The sequence below is a fragment of the Bubalus kerabau genome, chromosome 1, assembly GCF_029407905.1.
Source record: "Bubalus kerabau isolate K-KA32 ecotype Philippines breed swamp buffalo chromosome 1, PCC_UOA_SB_1v2, whole genome shotgun sequence".
Taxonomy (NCBI): domain Eukaryota; kingdom Metazoa; phylum Chordata; class Mammalia; order Artiodactyla; family Bovidae; genus Bubalus; species Bubalus kerabau.
The window spans coordinates 203302793-203322264 of NC_073624.1; the positions used below are offsets into that span (position 1 = coordinate 203302793).

Sequence of the window (19472 nt, forward strand, 5' to 3'; positions counted from 1 at the left end):
CTCTGTCTCAACCTCCTCCATCTGCCCCCTTTCCCAAATTGTGAGGCTGGAAAACCCCCAATGTGCTGGACTCCAGGGCAGCAAACCTGGGGGATGGCTGGCTAGAGAGGAAGGCTGAAGCAAGACTCAAACCATCCATACTTGTGGGTCCCTGGTCAGAGGAAAAAAATCGTGGTTCCACTAAAACTAGAGAGATTTGCACTTTCATATATTGAATTTCTCACCCCCACTACCTCAAAATGGGACTATATTTGGAGATACGGTCTTTAAAAAGTTTAATTCAAGTGCACTGAGGCTTCTCGGGTGGCCCTAATGCAATCTGACTGCTGTACTTATAAGAAGAAGAGATTTGGACACACAGACACGAGGGGCATGTTTACAAAGAAGCCTGAGAGAACTGGTTGCCAGCAGCTCTGGACCGCAGTGATATTAAAGGAAGTTCCTCAAGGCTGAAGGATTGAAAAATACGTGAAGAAAATGGATCTATACTGAAGAATGAAGAGCCTCAAATAAGTAGATAAATATAAAAAACTTTTCCCCATGTTTTAATTTCTTCAAAAGATCATTGTTTAAAGTGAAAACTAATAACCACGATTTCTGAGGATTATATCTGTAGACATAAACCATGTGATAATAACAAAAAGGCTATTATTTGGAATACCTCCCACCCCCTTTTTTTTTGACCATGCTGTTTGACTTATATGTAGACGTAAACCATATAATAATACAAAGGATATTATTTGTAATACCCCCTCCCTTTTTTTTGGGCCATTCTGTACAACTTTCAGGACCTTAGTTCCTCAGTCAAGGGTTGAACCCAGGCCACTGCTGTGAAAGTGCCCCGCCCTAATCCCTAGACTGCCAGGGAACTCTCTGTAATAACCTTTACAAAAGAGATTGTTATAGATAAGACTTCTGCCCCCTCCCCTCCAAATTCATATGGTGAAGCCCTAACCCCAGGGTGAGAGAGGGCCTTTTAAAAAGTAATAAAGGTTAAATGAGGTCAAAAGGGTAGGACTCTAATCCAATATGAATGCTGTCCTTATAAAGAGAAAGAGACCACAGACGCATGCAGACTGAGGAAAGACCATGTAAAGAAACAAGAAGGTGATCACCTTCAAACCCAGGAGAGAAGCCTCAGGGGAAATCATACCTGTCAACAGCTTGATCTTGGTTCTCCAGCCTCCAGAACTGTGAGAAATAAATTCCTATTAAGCCACCTAGTCTGCAGTATATTGTTATGATAGCCCCAGCAAACTGTTACAGGGACCTAGTATACTATTTATTATCATGAATATACAAACACTAGGGCAACCACAAGAGGGAACAGAACTTACGAAAGACTGATCGAAGGGTAAACTTTCAGGTGGACGTTTTATAAGGAACTCAGAGCCCAGGTATGCACCAGGAAGACCGTGGTGATTCACTCTCTGCCCTGTGGCCTGTCTCTGCAAGTCACTGCCCAACGTCCTCCATCTGTCCCTTTTTCCAAATTGTGAGGCGGGAAAGCCCCTGGTGTGCTAGACTGGGGCGCAGCAAACCCAGAGGATGGCTGGCTAGAGAGGAAGCCTCAGGCAAGACTCAAATTATCCATACTGGTGGGTCCCTAGTCAGATATTTAAACCTAGAGGAAAAAATTGTGGTTCTATGAAAATTTGTATTACGTATCATTAGTAGTGGGCTTCCCTGGTGGCTCAGTGGTAACAAATCTGCCTACCAATGCAGGAGATGTGGGTTCAATCCCTAGGTTGGGAAGATCCCCTGGAGAAGGAAATGGTAAGCCACTCCAGTATTCTTGCCTGGAAAAGCCCACGGGCAGAGGAGCCTGGCTGGCTACAGTCCACGGAGGTCACAAAGTGTCAGATACAACTGAGCAACTAAATAACAATCATCAGTAGCAGACCATTATTATTCAGTTTTCAAGGCCGCTGTTAGAATGATAAATTAAAAACTGACCAGAATTTAGAAATAGGGAAGAAAGTCTCAAGTACTGACACAACTCAAAATGCAAAATAAAGCAAAAGGAGGAGGAGGAAGAAGAAAAGGAAGAGGAAGTGGAGGAGGGGAGGGGGAGGAGGAAGTCAGAGCAAGTAAGACCATTACAAAGAAAATTGTTCTCTATTTTCTACTGCTCACCAATTACAATATGAGAAGGGCACCCCTTCAGAACAGGATAGATTCCTGGAGGTGCCAGGACAGAGGAGTAGACTCAGGGAAGAGAAAACAGGCCACTTGTCCACTCAAGAGTCTTGAGGCTGGGGCTCCTCCCAACAGGTCCCACTCACCCACATCAGTGATCAGAGACACGAGGTATCAAGTCAGCAGCACACTAAAGGATGAGGTCAGCACTGCCAGTGATTCGAAATCGAGATTGTGAACAAATGCACACTGAGCAGACTCCCTGGTGTCCCTGCTTCATGGTTTTCAATTCCTGAATCTATTTGCGGGACACAAGTGGTTTTGGTTATTTTTTGTTCCTGACCCGACTGTTGGTCAACATTTTTCAACCCAGTGAGGATCTACTTGTATAAACTTCGTTATTTCTTAGGATGGGTACATGGGTGTTCATTTGGGGCATGCTCCTGTCAATCATCTTTAAACTTTAAAGCTACTCTATTACTTTCAAGAGATTAGCACTTTCCACTGCCAAAAAACACAGAACACCTACAGATACTTGCTGAGTATTTTTAGAGACCAAGTATATTTAGAGACCAATTATCTTTAGAGACCAAGACATTAAAACTGTTCTCCCAGGCTAGGGGTTTTCAACTGGCTGGGCATCAGTCCCTGGGGATGGGGTGGGAGGGCTGTGAGGTTTGTTAGGAATGCAGATTCCCAGGCCCCACTTTGTGATAACACAGTAGGTAGGGCCCAGGAATCTGCACCTTTTGGATCAGGCTTCCCAGATGATTCTAATTTGCAGTCATGTTGGGAGCTATGGCCCCAGATGAGCCCTAAAATAGAGCAACATGTTGGACAAATTCAAAGTTTCATTTGAGAGATCACCTCTGTGGCTGCTTAGATAGTCGCATCCTCAGATCAGCCCACTCAGGGCACACAGGCAGGGACCCAGGAAGTTCCTTATCAACACAGAGTCTCTCACCTTAACAAGAAGAGCAGCTGCTTTTTCAAGAACCTTCATGTATTCCAGGCCATAAAAAGCAAAGGAGCAAAACAGCTACACAGAGGCCATTGCTGAATGCCAGGAGAGGTCTGAGTTCACCACCTGTCCCAGGAATATTCGGTGAGTCACCCGGGGCCTATCTCTGCACTAAGGCAGACAGAATTCCATCACTGAGTCTAGACTGCTCTACACTTCCAGGGCGGGGATAGTATTGAATCAAACACCAGCCATTTCCCAGAAAACTACTTCATCTTTTTCAAGAAAGGAGAAGGGGGAGGGGAAAAGGAGTTTTTTCCTGATCACAGAGGGATGGAATCCGGTATTAGATTTATTTCTTAAAGGTCTGAGTCATCAAAGCTTGCTCTGAACTTTGCAACATCAGGCTAACACTGAACCGGCACCTTTTCTCAGAGGACGGTAGCATTTCTATAGAATTCCCTTGTTGCATTTCTATAAAATTCCCTTGTTCCCATCTATGTGTGTGTGTGAGAGCCTACACACAACTCAGGAAGCCAGAGATGGGAAAAGATGAGGACAGTGAGGGCTCCACAAACACACACACAACCTCTGTCTCTTTCACTTTGGTTGACAGTCATGTTATTTGCTGTTCAGCCACTCGGGATGTGTCTAGCTCTTTGCGGCCCCATGGACTACAGCACGCCAGGCTTCCCTGTCCTTCCCTGTTTCCCACGGTTTGTTCAGACTTGTGTCCATTGAGTTGATGATGCCATTTATAAGTCATGTTTTAAGGAACGATTTTTTTTTTGGGGGGGGGGAGCTGTATCACATAACACATGGGATCCAGTTCCCTGACTAGGGATCAAACCTGTGCCCCCTTCATTGGAAGCACAGAGTCTTAACCACTAAACCCCAGGGAAGTCCCAGGGAACTCATTTACTGAAATAAAATAATAGTCAGGAGTGGAGAAGGCTTGAACTAGGTGAATTTGGTTTGAAGGAGTAAGAATCAGGCTTAACCAGAGTATTGGCCAGGTGGCTCCTTTCAAATGTTCACAGTGTCCCGTATGCCCTGCGGAGCGCTGTGTTCCCGGAAGAGTTAGCTCCAAGGGACAGCCCTGGAGGTAGCGTCCCTGCCTTCTACAGCTGAGCACTCTCACAACTTTCCCTGAGGACAGCCGAGGCAACTTTGAGACACCAAGGGCAGCAGAGACATCACTTCCTGTCTGGCTTGGAAAACCTGGTTTCATCCATTACCTCTTTCAAATAAGAGCCCCCACAGGTGAAAGGGCAACCCATAGCTCACAAATGAACGGTAACAAATCTTTTAAAAATGCCCCTCATGTACAGGAAGGGTTACTGGATACCATGGCTCTTCTCCTGCCCAGATACATAAAACCCAGGTGCCCTGCTCTGATTCATTTCTCTTCAGCAGCAGCAGCAGCAAGATTTGCCTATATAATCACATGGTCCTGCAGCTGGGAATCACTGCGTGTGTGTGCACATGCTCAGTTGTGTCTGACTCTTTGTGACTCTATGGACTGTAGCCCACCAGGCTCCTTAGTCCAGGGGATTTTCCAGGCAAGAATACTGGGATGGGTTGCCATTTCCTACTCCAGAGGCTCTTCCCCACTCAGGGATCGAACCTAAGTCTCTTATATCTCCTGCATTAGCAGATGGATTCTTTACCACTGTGCCACCTGGGAAGCCCAAGAATCAGTGAAGCTGTGCTTCATGCCTGTTCTTCTCTGGGCTTCTCTGGCATCATCAGAGGCAAAAAAGGAAAGTTCATGTTAAAAGCACATGTGGTACAAGTCACCACTCTTCCTCTCTGCTCCACTATGTACAAACACCATCATCTTGAAATGAGAGTAATTTGGCCAGTCCAACAAAGTTGACCACTTGCTTTGGCACACTGGCTATAAAGAGAGGAATATCCTGCTTAAGTGACACAACAATTCTGTAATAGAAATATATATCCCCACTTTTTAGATAAAGCAATGGGCTCAAAGCTTAAGTAGCTTATCCCAAGTTACACAGCCAGTAGTAGCTGAGATATGAACAGCTGATTCCATCAGTGTCCTGTGAACAGCTGATTCCATCAGTGTCCTGTGAACCAGCCACTTTTTGACTAAAGTAGAAGTCATCTTAATTCCCAATGTTTAAGGAAATGATAACAAGTAGAAATTTGGATTTAATTCCATTCTCTGTTATTAAAGAAACAAACCCCAGTGTGTTTATAAGTTAGCTTGGGTTGCTCCACGGAAGGCCCATTCCAGTGATCTCTCACTCATTTTTTTATTTCTTTTTGGTGGGGAAGATGGCTGCATGCCTACCCCTCAGTCACCTCGAGTGAAGTATCTTCAGGTTTGACCAGCAAGAGATCAATCACCCATTTTGTTCTATGTAAAAAAGCACAATACGGAAATTCCCTTGTGGTCCAGTGGTTAGGACTCTGCACTTCGACTGCTGAGGGCTCGGGTTTGATCCCTGATCAGGGAACTAAGATCCCACAAGCCTTGCGGGCGGCCAAAAAAAAAAAAAAAATACAATCCTGGGAAAACAAACTTAGTGATGTCCATCCAGCTTTGCAGCTGGCTCTGGTGTCTCAGAAGTAAAGAATCCATCTGCAATGCAGGAGATGCAGGTAGACAAGGGGTCGATCCCTGGGTCGATCCCTGGAGAAGGAAATAGCAACCCACTCCAGTATCCTTGCCTGGGAAATCCCATGGACAGAGGAGCTTGGAGTGCTACAGTCCACCGGATTGCAAAGAGTTGGACATGACTGAGTACACACACACACACACACACACACACTGAATCTTTGCTACCTTGGTTCCGAACCATAAACACTTGTTTCCAGAGAAAAAGCAACTGCTCTCTAAAAGGATGAGTGGATGTTGTTTGATCATTGTGGAGCATGTGACACTTTAAAACAAGTTTCTCAGGTAATTTCCATGCTTCACATGCAAGACCAAGAAAACAAAACCTATGGACTCAGGTTTACTGCAATTATGCCTCTGGTCATTTGAAACAAACATCAGAAGAAAGATGTTTATTTCAGCTTCTTCTTATTGAGAAATAAAAAATATTTTGAAAATGGTTCCTCTACTGTGCTAAGGAAGTGCCTTTACTTTCCTTTGTGAAACTCAGAAGAATTGTGAACCCATCTTTGCACTATCAATTTACCTTCAGGGACCTGTTCAAATATTTTTGTGCATGTCACCAGTCATCTTGGATCCCAGGCCCTGGTGGGAACATGAGAGGGTTGCACAGCGCCATTCACACAGTAGGAGCTCAATAACACCTGCTGCCTGAATGAATGGAGCCCTGGCAAGCTGGATGGAGGGGATGCACCTCTCAACTTGTATAAGGGCCAGTGCGGCAATCTAAGACTCATGGGCCAGATGGTCCCTAAGGTACCTCTCGCCTCTCATTCTAGAATCATCTACCCACTACTGGCAGCTCATTTCCTCCTCGTAAGGCCAAAATGCAGAATTCAAATGGACATTCACTGGTACTACTTAACCTCATTTACATTTTGCAGCAAGGTTCACTGATTCTTTTTCTTTTTACCCTTAATGACTCATCCATTTTTAGCTATTGGGAAGACCCACTGACAGACAGAAGTCTAGAAACTGCAATTGGCTCAGACCCCTAGGCCAAAGTTATCAAAACTAGAGGGGGTGGGGAGCAGGAAGTAAACTGTTTCTCACAGGGAGACATGAAGGTTGAGGTGTTAAAAGCTCCTTTTTGGTGTTTGCTGAGTTCTTACTGTGTGCATTTGGTATTAAAGGCAGGATGTGGGCAGCATGAGGCAAGTTGAGGTGATAGAAGTTTATCTGGCACCACACAGTGCCTTCTCTTACACTCTGCAGTGGAGCCGATTCTGTGAATGCCAAACTGAGGGAAGCTTTCCCCATTTATCCAGGTAGGCCCCTGTGTCAGTGTCCATGGTACTGGGGCTGCGCTAATGCTCCTTCCACCTCCATGAGAAAACAGGTGGCCTTTATCTGTTATCACCCATCTTCCTCTGCTTCCAAGAGGTCACCCCATGCTCAACCCCCTCAATTTGTACCATGCAAAAACAGAGGGAGTAGAGAATGGACTCTTCTGCGAGATGTGGAAGCAAAGCTAAATTCTGATTGAGGACAAACAAAATCTCCAAGAAGGAAATGTGTTCATTCCAAGGGGATGATCCAAGCAGACAAGGATTAATTTAATTAACCAACTATGAGGTCTCTCGAGTGCCTGGCACTAAGGCAGTCTCAGCTTCAAGGATTTGCTATTTGAAGTTCCCTAAGTCATAAACCACCCAGAAACTGCTCCTCCCCCCACATAGCATTTCCTAATGGGTACTGTTTAGATGCAATCATTTCTCTCCACACACCCTTTCCTCCAATTTCAACAGAATAAAGAATTGCAGAGAACAGGTCTCATAAAATGCTCCTTTCCTGGCCCCTGCAGTGTGAGTGCACATCCTCAATTTCTGCCATTCCGTAGGGCTCCCAGAATAGTCTGTCCACAACACTCACTACACAGAGGAAGACGATATCCAGAAACATAGTAGAAACAGAAAACTGAGAGACAACAAAGATACGTATATTTTCTAGCTCACGCCACCCCTTTTCTCACTAGATTTAAACAGAACAAAAGGCACTAAGGTTAAAGTCTCCCTTAAAGAAAAAAATGTAAGGGACCATCTGTGTAGAATTACTACATTTGGGGGGGAACCTTCTTATATTCAATATTTTATTGATCATTCTTAAATTAGCAGCTAATCTAGATAGATATAATGGCTTAGAAGGCTTATTTCTGTTAATGCAAAGACCTTAATACCAAACATTCAATGTCTAAGGTATCCATATTTTACAGGGAGGTAGATGGTACTCCATTTTCCTAAACTTTATTTATTCAAATTACAGGTATAAACTCAAAAGCCGAGCCAAGAAGTGGCAGAGCCAAGTAGTACATATGGGGCGAACTGGCACTCGCAAAAAAAATCTACAAAAAAGCCAGTCGTGTCACCATAACTTGCTGACTTAACTCCCCACGACAGATCTAATTAGAAGGTGGCAGTAAATCTTTCCAGGTGTTTAATTAAGTGTGATAATTATTTCTTTCCTTAAAGACAGATGGAATCATATGTTTACATTTCAAAGCATAATGTTTCCTTAGTTAAAACACTGTGGATATACTTTTGTGAAACACAGGATTCAAACCAGGATAAAAATATCTGCTGTGATAAGCAGCACTTAAAGTGATTTATCAGCTCTAAGTTTCATATGCCAGGGCACAATGGCAACTTCAAGTCTGCTCTGTTCTGGTTATTTCTTTTAGCTATATAGCTTTGTTTTCCTTACGCCTCAAGGAATAATTTCTACTCTATATGCCATTTTCCTGCCAGCATCTCATAAATGAAGTCTTATCAAGAAAGCGGGAAAACATTATGGGCATCTCTACTTTCACAGCAAGAACATGGCAAGAATAAACCGAGATAGAGAGGAATTCAGAGACAGTTATAATTGGATGGGACCTCAGCAACCAGGGAATCATTTTACAGGTGGATTAGGGTACTGTCCTGCTATCAATTAAATGTTTTTTAGGGCAGAAATACACCCTATATTGAAATAGTATTGACCTCCCCAATAAAAATTATATATGTAATTATATGTATACTACTAAGTCGCTTCAGTCGTGTCCAACTCTGTGCGACCCCACAGACGGCAGCCCACCAGGCTCCGCTGTCCCTGGGATTCTCCAGGCAAGAATACTGGAGTGGGTTGTCATTTCCTTCTCCAATTATATGTATAGAAGGGTCGAATTATCAGTCATAAGTAGCTCAAGGATTTCCGTTGTTTCAACATTGAGCACCCAACTATCTTCTTCCTCCCTTGCTTCTCTCAGGGTACTGCTCCTCCTACCCAGTGCTGTTTTAGGAAGTCAGTTGGCTTTAGCAATACGGTGTTACTGAATCAATGAAGATTTTTGGCCCCTAAATCCTGTTGGTCAACTTGGTCTTGAACTTGCCTACCAGCCGCCCAGGTTCTGAAGGCGCCCAAGTGTTCTTGCATCAGGTGCTGAGCGCGCAAAGACACGAGCTCGCGCGCGCGCGCGCGCACACACACACACACACACACACACACACACACACACATATTTTCTTCCTCAAAGGAAGTCTCCACCGAACGGTCTCAAGGCAAAACTCTAGTCCCTGCCCATTTTACAATGCAGGGTTGGATTACAATCTCAGGCCAGCATCTCGGTCTGCAATCTGGGACATTCTGATAACCGGGGCGGTTCTTTCGACAGCAGGAGCTGTGACCAGGAGGGCGTGACACGTAGCGGGGGCCCCCATCTGCAGAAGGAACAGTAAGCGGCTCAGGGCAGAAGGGTGGAAGTTAAGGGGTCATCAGCTCGAGTCGGTAAGGGCTCCCAGCTGGAGGTCTCAGATTATCTCGGCGACACAGGAACTGGGTAAAAACTCCGGGGAGTTTCCGGAGCTGTGCGCGCCTGCACATACACACACACAAGCTCAGACGCACGCACTCACACCCACTCACATTTACTTCAGAAACTCTCTGTGAGCTGAAAGCGTGCCCCCAGGAGCACCCCGCAGCGCAGTGGCCGGGGAATCCTGTGAGGGTGTCTGCGGGACCGGCGCGCCCGGGAGGCACTTACTCTGAAGAGGGGCCCGGTGGCGCGGGGACGCTAAGAGGCGAGCTGGGCGAGGTTACGGCGCGGAGCTGCCAAGACGCTTGAACGATCGCGGGCTGCCGCGGACTCACCAGCAGAGCGCGGGCCAGTGACGGCGGGAGAAACGGAGCCAGGGGAGGGAGAAAAGGAGCAAGGGGCGGGGCAAAAGAAGCAAGGGGCGGGGACAGGAGGAAGAGCTAAAGAGCCAGGGGCGGGGCGGGAGGAGGATTTAGGAGACTGGGACGGAGCCGACCGAGGAGGAGGAGCCGGAGGTCGGGGGCGGAGCGTGCGCGGAGGAGTTCAGGGCAGGGCGGGCAGAAGAACCCAGGCTTCAGAGGCAGGGCCTGGCACTTGGGGTCAGGAGTGGCCAGGGCTCAGGGAAATGCAGAGGAGGGCTGGAGCTGGACTTGAGCTGCAAAGCAAGACCTTTGGGCTCAAGGAGCCAGGACCGGCTTGGGAGATACGCAGGGAAGAAGTTACCTTTCGGCTCCCTCGGTTTCTTCAGCTATGAAATTGAGATACCAGCCTCAAGTTTATTGAGTCTCTTAAGTGAGCTCATGCCAGGCATCTAACAAGTACACATGTATTATCTATTATCTGTTGCCGTTACCTTCGTCGTCGACATCCTTTTCCGTATAAGCCCCTAAATCCCTCCTGCCCTTTTTTTCTTTTTCTTTTCAGCCTTTACTGGCCTCAAGTCTACCCGGGGATAGCTGATGCGTAAGTGATTCCTAAGTTTCCATTTGCGAGGGATGCAAGGTTTCTTTTTAAGAGTTAAAGGGTCATTGGATCCCAGCAAGTCAGTCTGGTCTAAGCCACCTCTGCGGACTTCAATGACTGCCCGTACCCACAGAGTCTAAGAGTGGCTATTTACCCGGATGGGGCATAATCTGGGCCCTAAACCCGAGGTAGTCATTCTCAAGGGCAAATGTTGCCGGACCTTCTTGGGAGTGTGATGAATCCATCCTCCATTCAGTTCAGTTCAGTCGCTCAGTCGTGTCCGACTCTTTGCGACCCCATGAATCGCAGCACTCCAGGCCTCCCTGTCCAACACCAACTCCAGGAGTTCACCCAGACTCACGTCCATCGAGTCAGTGATGCTATCCAGCCATCTCATCCTCTGTCGTCCCCTTCTCCTCCTGCCCCCAATCCCTCCCAGCATCAGAGTCTTTTCCAATGAGTCAACTCTTCACATGAGGTGGCCAAAGTACTGGAGTTGCAGCTTTAGCATCATTCCTTCCAAAGAAATCCCAGGGCTGATCTCCTTCAGAATGGACTGGTTGGATCTCCTTGCAGTCCAAGGGACTCTCAAGAGTCTTCGCCAACACCACAGTTCAAAAGCATCAATTATTCGGCGCTCAGCCTTCTTCACAGTCCAACTCTCACATCCATACATGACCACAGGAAAAACCACAGCCTTGACTAGATGAACCTTTGTTGGCAAAATAATGTCTCTGCTTTTTAATATGCTATCTAGGTTGGTCATAACTTTCCTTCCAAGGAGTAAGCGTCTTTTAATTTCATGGCTGCAGTCACCATCTGCAGTGATTTTGGAGCCCCAAAATATAAAGTCTGACACTGTTTCCACGGTTTCCCCATTTATTTCCCATGAAGTGATGGGACCGGATGCCATGATCTTCGTTTTCTGAATGTTGAGCTTTAAGCCAACTTTTTCACTCTCCACTTTCACTTTCATCAAGAGGCCTTTGAGTTCCTCTTCACTTTCTGCCATAAGGGTGGTGTCATCTGCATATCTGAGGTGATTGATATTTCTCCCGGCAATCTTGATTCCAACTTGTGTTTCTTCCAGTCCAGTGTTTCTCATGATGTACCCTGCATAGAAGTTAAATAAGCAGGGTGATAATTTACAGCCTTGACATACTCCTTTTCCTATTTGGAACCAGTCTGTTGTTCCATGTCCAGTTCTAACTGTTGCTTCCTGACCTACATACAAATTTCTCAAGAGGCAGGTCAGGTGGTCTGGTATTCCCATCTCTTTCAGAATTTTGCACAGTTTATTGTGATCCACACAGTCAAAGGCTTTGGCATAGTCAATAAAGCAGAAATAGATGTTTTTCTGGAACTCTCTTGCTTTTTCCATGATCCAGTGGATATTGGCAATTTGATCTCTGGTTCCTCTGCCTTTTCTAAAACCAGCTTGAACATCTGGAAGTTCACGGTTCACATATTGCTGAAGCCTGGCTTGGAGAATTTTGAGCATTACTTTACTAGCGTGTGAGATGAGTGCAATTGTGTGGTAGTTTTAGCATTCTTTGGCATTGCCTTTCTTAGGGATTGGAATGAAAACTGACCTTTTCTAGTCCTGTGGCCACTGCTGAGGTTTCCAAATTTGCTGGCATATTGAGTGCAGCACTTTCACAGAATCATCTTTCAGAATTTGGAATAGCTCAACTGGAATTCCATCACCTCCACTAGCTTTGTTCATGGTGATGCTTTCTAAGGCCCACTTGACTTCACATTCCAGGATGTCTGGCCCTAGGTCAGTCATCACACCATCGTGATTATCTGGGTCACGAAGATCTTTTTTGTACAGTTCTTCTTAATATCTTTGCCATCTCTTCTTAATATCTTCTGCTTCTGTTAGGTCCATACCATTTCTGTCCTTTATTGTGCCCATCTTTGCATGAAATGTTCCCTTGGTATCTCTAATTTTCTTGAAGAGATCTCTAGTCTTTCCCATTCTGTTGTTTTCCTCTATTTCTTTGCATTGATCACTGAAGAAGGCTTTCTTATCTCTTCTTGCTATTCTTTGGAACTCTGCATTCAGATGCTTATATCTTTCCTTTGTTCCTTTGCTTTTCGCTTCTCTTCTTTTCACAGCTATTTGTAAGGCCTCCCCAGACAGCGATTTTTCTTCTTTGCATTTCTTTTCCACGGGGATGGTTTTGATCCCTGTCTCCTGTACAGTGTCACAAACCTCATTCCATATTTCATCAGGCACTCTATCTATCAGATCTAGGCCCTTAAATCTATTTCTCACTTCCACTGTATAATCATAAGGGATTTGATTTAGGTCATACCTGTATGGTCTAGTGGTTTTCCCTACTTTCTTCAATTTAAGTCTGAATTTGGCAATAAGGAGTTCATGATCTGAGCCACAGCGTTTGGTCGTTTTTGCTGACTGTATAGGGATTTCTTTGGAAGGAATGATGCTAAAGCTGAAACTCCAGTACTTTGGCCACCTCATGCAAAGAGTTGACTCATTGGAAAAGACTCTGATGCTGGGAGGGATTGGAGGCAAGAGGAGAAGGGGACGACAGAGGATGAGATGGCTGGATGGCATCACTGACTCGATGGACATGAGTTTGGGTGAACTCCGGGAGTTGGTGATGGACAGGGAGGCCTGGCGTGCTGCGATTCATGCGGTCGCAAAGAGTCGGACACGACTAAGCGACTGATCTGATCTGATCTGATCTGATAGAGCTTCTCCATCTTTGGCTGCAAAGAATATAATCAATCTGATTTTGGTGTTGACCATCTGGTGATGTCCATGTGTAGAGTCTTCTCTTGTGTTGTTGGAAGAGGGTGTTTGTTATGATCAGTGCATTTTCATGGCAAAACTCTATTAGTCTTTGCCCTGCTTCATTCCGTATTCCAAGGCCAAATTTGCCTGTTACTCCAGGTGTTTCTTGACTTCCTACTTTTGCATTCCAGTCCCCTATAATGAAAAGGACATCTTTTTTGGGTGTTAGTTCTAAAAGGTCTTGTAGGTTTTCATAGAACCGTTCAACTTCAGCTTCTTCAGTGTTACTGGTTGGGGCATAGACTTGGATTACTGTGATATTGAATGGTTTGCCTTGGAAACGAACAGAGATCATTCTGTGGTTTTTGAGATTGCATCCAAGCACTGCATTTCGGACTCTTTTGTTGACCATGATGGCTACTCCATTTCTTCTAGGGGATTCCTGCCCGCAGTAGTAGATATAATGGTCATCTGAGTTAAATTTACCCATTCCAGTCCATTTTAGTTTGCTGATGCCTAGAATGTCGACATTCACTCTTGCCATCTCTTGTTTGACCATTTCCAATTTGCCTTGATTCATGGACCTGACATTCCAGGTTCCTATGCAATATTGCTCTTTACAGCATTGGACCTTGCTTCTATCATCAGTCACATCCACAGCTGGGTATTGTTTTTGCTTTGGCTCCATCCCTTCCTTCTTTCTGGAGTTATTTCTCCACTGATCTCCATTAGCATATTGGGCACCTACTGACCTGGGGAGTTCCTCTTTCAGTATCCTATCATTTTGCCTTTTCATACTGTTCATGGGGTTCTCAAGGCAAGAATACTGAAGTGGTTAGCCATTCCCTTCTCCAGTGGACCACATTCTGTCAGATCTCTCCACAATGACCTGCCCATCTTGGGTTGCCCCATGGGCATGGCTTAGTTTCCTTGAGTTAGACAAGGCTGTGGTCCTAGTGTGATTAGATTGACTAGTTTTCTGTGAGTATGGTTTCAGTGTGTCTGCCCTCTGATGCTCTCTTGCAACACCTACCATCTTACTTGAGTTTCTCTTACCTTGGGCGTGGGGTATCCTCCATTAAGCACCTACTATATAATGGTTCTGTGCAGAGGGCTGGAAATACTAGTAATACTAGCAAAATTTCATATGTGTTGGTCACTGTTATAATCCTCATAACAACTTATAGATCCTATAGCTACCTTAGTTTCAAAAAACTGAAATCATGGCTTCTGGTCTCATCACTTCATGGCAAACAGATGGGTAAAAAATGGAAACAGTGACAGGTTTTATTTCCTTAAGCTTCAAAACCACTGCAAATGGTGACTGCAGCCATGAAATTACAAGACATTTGCTCTTCGGAAGAAAAGCTATGACAAACCTAGACAGCATATTAAAAAGGAGAGACATCACTCAGAGATATCACTTTGACAACAAAGGTCCGTATAGTCAAAGTTGTGGTTTTTCCTGTAGTCATGTATGGATGTGAGAGGTCATAAAGAAGGCTGAATGCTGAAGAATTGATGCTTTCAAGCTGTGGTGCTGGAGAAGACTTTTGAGAGTCCTTTGGACAGCAAGGTGATCAAACCAGTCAATCCTAAAGAAATTAACCCTGAATATTCATTGGGAGGACTGATACTGAAGCTGAAGCTCCAATCCTTTGGCCACCTGATGTGAAGAGCCAACTCATTGGAAAAGACCGTGATGCTGGAAAAGATTGAGGGCAGGAGGAGTAGGGTGCGACAAAGGATGAGATGATTGGATGGCATTATCAATTAATTGAACATGAGTTTGAGCAAATTTGGTGAAATAGTGAAGGACAGGGAAGGCTGGTGTGCTGCAGTCCATGGGGTCCCAAACAGTTGGACACGACTGAGTACTGAACAACATAGCTACCTTAGTTTTACAAAGGGAAAGGGAGGCATAATGAAATAAAATAATCTACCAACACTTCACATTTAGTAAGTGGCAGAGTATGGTTGGGACACAGGAAAGTAAACACATTGGGTTTAATGACCACAATAGGAATATTCAGAAGGTTCAGAGATGTTTAAGACACTGTCCTGTGGGGAGGGGAGAGTCAGGAAGATTTTTCTGAAGGAGGTAATGTCTGAGCTCAATTTAGAAGAACGAATGGGAGCTTCCTTCTTCTAAGGAAGGACATGGTAAACATTTTTCAAGCATTAAGAAGGGTTGGTGAAGAAGTGGAACAATAGAAAAAGACCAAATCTAAGTGTTTTCTTCCTGTAGGAGTTGAAGAATATTAATTTGACCTTTGGTAAGTAGAAAGTCAGAAGGATTTTAAGCATGGGAGACATATCAAATGTTCTAGAAAAGTTTCTCTGAAAACAGCATAGAAAACATCAGACCCGGGAAACTTGCTTATGAAGTCATTGCAAGGATGGATCAGTTAGGATACAGCTCAGTCGTGTCTGACTCTTTGTGACCCCATGGGTAATCTCTGGGCAAGAATACTGGAGTGGGTTGCATGCCCTCCTCTAGGGGATCTTCCTGACCCATAGACTGAACCCAGGTCTCCTGCATTGCAGGCGGATTCTTTACTGCCTGAGCCACCAGAGAAGTCCTAGGATACAGCAGTAGGCAGAATATGAATTTCAGGAAAGATGTCCCCACCTGAATCCCCAGAACCTGTGAATATGTTACCTTACATGGCAAAAGGGACTTGGCAGGTGTGATTAAGGTCAAAGAGAATGAGATAGGGAGATTATCTTGGATTATTTGGGTGGATCTAATCTAATTATATGATTCCCATAAAGAGGATGAATGAGTCATAGAGATTCAAAGTATGAGAAGAACTTGACCTGGGTCAGGAGCCAAGGAATGTGGGTGGCCTCCAGAAGCCGGGAATGGACCTCAGCCAACAACAACAAAAAAAAATGGGAATTTCATTCTAACACCATAAGGAAATGGATCCTCCCTTAGAGCCTCTGGAAGGGAATTCAGCTCGATTGACACTTTGAGTTTATCCTGGTGAGACCCACCCACCCCCTCCACCCACCCCCTCCCCCAACCCCCACTACTGGACTTCTGACCAGAAATGTAAAACTGTAAAGTAATAGATGTATGTTGTTTTAAACTCCTAAATTGGTGTTAATTTGTTTTGGCAGTAATAGGAAATAATTATAGACGCTGAATGCTTAAACTAAGTGGATGGAAAGATGGATTCAACACTTACAAGGCCCTGGAGATTGATGGGATGTGGGGGCTGAAGGAAGGAGATTAATCTAGGTCGATTTACTGGGTTTCTGGATTGGCAGGCTGTCTTTGGTGATGCCACCCAGTGGAGAAAAGGACAAAGGCAGGTCTTATTAGGATTAAAAAGGTTTACACACTCGCAGGCCTTCCCTACTCCTTAAAATCATTAGAAACAGACCCCAAAAGTCCATGGGCGGTGATACTTGTTACCGCCTAGTGTTCTAGAAATGGATCTGCTCTGTGTAAGCTGCATGACTTTGGACAGAGCACAGAGCATCAGTAAAACTTCTACTGTGTGGGATAGGAGGAACCCCATCTGCATGATTCCTGGGTCAGCCAGGACGTCGTGGTGTCTGTAACCTTAACCCAGTAACTTTCACCATTGCTTCATTTCAGCCTCCTTTGTCTCAAGCTGTGCCCTGGAGCAGCACTCTCCAGGGATACTTCTATTTAGATATAAAGATTCTTTAGTCTTTCTCTTTATCATTCCACACCCCTACTATGGCCTCTCATCCTTGGTCTTCACATGCTTTCTTTACCTCGTGCAGACCTGAATCTCTATTGACTTCCCTTCCTGCCAGCCTAACCTGAAGAGCCAGAACCTCAGCCACTCACTGCTAATGCCTCTCATTGCTTTACTCCATCGTCCTTCTATTACTTGGCACATCTTTCTATCCAGTCCACATATTCGTATGTGCTACTTAAGAACCAAAGGATGTGAAAACTGATGCTCTGCAGATTCATGATCCCTGATGTTAAATCCTCAAGCAGGCTGGATTTTCTCCTGCATCAGTGATGGAAAGAAGGGAGTTCAATCTTTATCCCTTTCCTCAAGACATCTTTCACACCCCTAACCCTTCCTACACTTGATATACAATCTTACCTATTTCAAAGAAAATACACAGATCATCAATACAGAATTTTCTCTACTTAGCCCAGCTAACAAAGATGCTATTTACATCCACAATCACCTTGACTTCCTTTCCTCTGATCCCGGTGGATCAGAGCAAACCCATTCATCAGCTTTCAGGGTCCCTGAGGAGTCCTCCCTTCTATTTACAGAGGCTGTATTCTGTTGAATATCGATTCTCTTTTATCGTCAACCTCTCAATTTCTATACTTTTCCCACAAAATATTTTTTTTCAATGCTAAAATATAAAATTTAAATAGCACCACGGATCCTACCAGCTTCTCTCACGTCTTTACTAGGGCCATCTAGACCTGACAGTAGAAACAATTCGGAGTGGCCAGTGCCTCAGTGCTTCCCTTAAGGGACCTGGGAAGGAATCTACAATTCCAGGAAATGTGTGTCACTGTTGTCCAAGAACAACCAGCCGTACTTCTCTTGAATAAAGACAAAGGACTCCACCTTGCTTCATAGTGTGATGATATTTAGAAATTAACAAGATATTGACCTTTTCTATCTTACTTGGGCCAAAAGGTACTTGGATCATTTCTTTTTCAAACTAGTACTTTCATATTTCCATTTGGATTTATAAAAATAAAAACAAACAAACAAACAAAAACAGTATCTAGGAAGCTCCTAATAACTAGTCCATCATTCAATGGCCAATTATATTTGAAATAATTACAGCTGTATCTGGAATAACTGAATCCTCTCAGATCACCTACCCCCAAGACCCCAAACCATATAAATCACATAAAGTAGAGATAGCTGTAACTAGAGCTGCATGCCAGAAATACCTCTGTACATACCTTCTATTTTTACTTCTGCCCAGTTGAAGATAATAGTAACTAATATCACACAGTAGTAGAGTCTTAAAAAATCTTTTGACCCAGCTTTCTCTTGTACTCTTCATTTGCCTCAAGCCTCTACTCCACTTATTCAGTACCAGCCTCCTCTTTCAGAGTGAAAAGGAAATAACTATATGGCACTGTGAAATGTGCAATAAAATGTATGCATTGGGAGGAGAGTGGAGATGATTCACATTCCTTGGGGGAATGGAGATTTCACAGAGATTCCATCCAACCAAGTTGAAAAGGATGAACTCAAGCTGATCAGGGAGAGAGAAGGGCACTCCAGGCATCGTGGACAGAGAAGATACGCATATAATATTTCCTACAGGCTAAAAGCACTGAGGCAAGGCTTCATACCTATGGGCTATATACCTCAAATATAGCCCACAAAAATACCTATGTGGCCACTGTGCTTTAACTACTGTTTCATGGGAGTGTATTAGTAACATGCCAGATTCAAAACATGGCTACAACTTCACCATCCTTCAAGATCATTCTCTGATTGTCTACTCCTTCAACTCTCTCCAGTTCTATTTCTTTTCAGAGGTTTATCATAACATGTCCTTAAAGTAACAGTATGAGTATGGTAGAGAACATTTTTCCTAATAGAAGTCAAGGTACAGATTGGGTAGGTTAGGACAACTGTTTGATATCACACCTAGTAGAAACTCAGAACAGTTTAACACAGCAGTCTCACAGGGGCCCCAAAGTAGAGCCTGTATCAGAAATAAAATATGGATGTGGCTTTTATCCAATGAATGGATTATAATTTAATATAATTATAATATAAAAACAAGGAACCCACAATGTTTTAAAAGCAATTTTACTAGACTGAACCATATAGGACAGGAACAGTACAAAATGTAAAGAGGTCTTTGCGTGCTCCAACTTTTCTAACCAGGAAAACAGGGTGACGAAACTACAGTTAAAAACATGAGCCTCTTTTTTAGGAAAAGAATGACTTCAGTTCAGTTCAGTCATGTCCGATTCTTTGTGACCCCATGGACCACAGCACGTCAGGCTTCCCTGTCCATCACCAACTCCTGGAGCCTATTCAAAGTCATGTTCATCATGTCGGTGATGCCATCCAACCATCCCATCCTCTGTTGTCCCTTCTCCTCCCACCTTCAATCTTTCCCAGCATCAGGATCTTTTCCAATGAGTCGGTTCTTCGCATCAGGTAGCCAAAGTATTGGATTTTCAGCTTCAGCATCAGTCCTTCCAATGAATATTCAGGAC

General features: G+C 44.4%; 1 protein-coding gene across 3 annotated transcripts in view; it reads right to left on the bottom strand.

The window, feature by feature from the left end:
• Window positions 1–9940, bottom strand: part of TNFAIP8 (TNF alpha induced protein 8) — a 143252-nt gene extending 133312 nt beyond the window's left edge. Inside the window, exon 1 of one of the 3 annotated variants that reach the window (XR_008703456.1) lies at window positions 9763–9940. Coding sequence is in view for 1 of the 3 variants with exons in the window: in XM_055550220.1 (XP_055406195.1) it covers window position 9763 (1 nt within the window). In the remaining 2 variants the exon portion in view is untranslated. The remainder of the gene's footprint in view (window positions 1–9762) is intronic. The other 2 variants (XM_055550220.1, XM_055550225.1) reach the window with 2 other exon arrangements.
• Between the last annotated feature and the right edge of the window lie 9532 nt (window positions 9941–19472).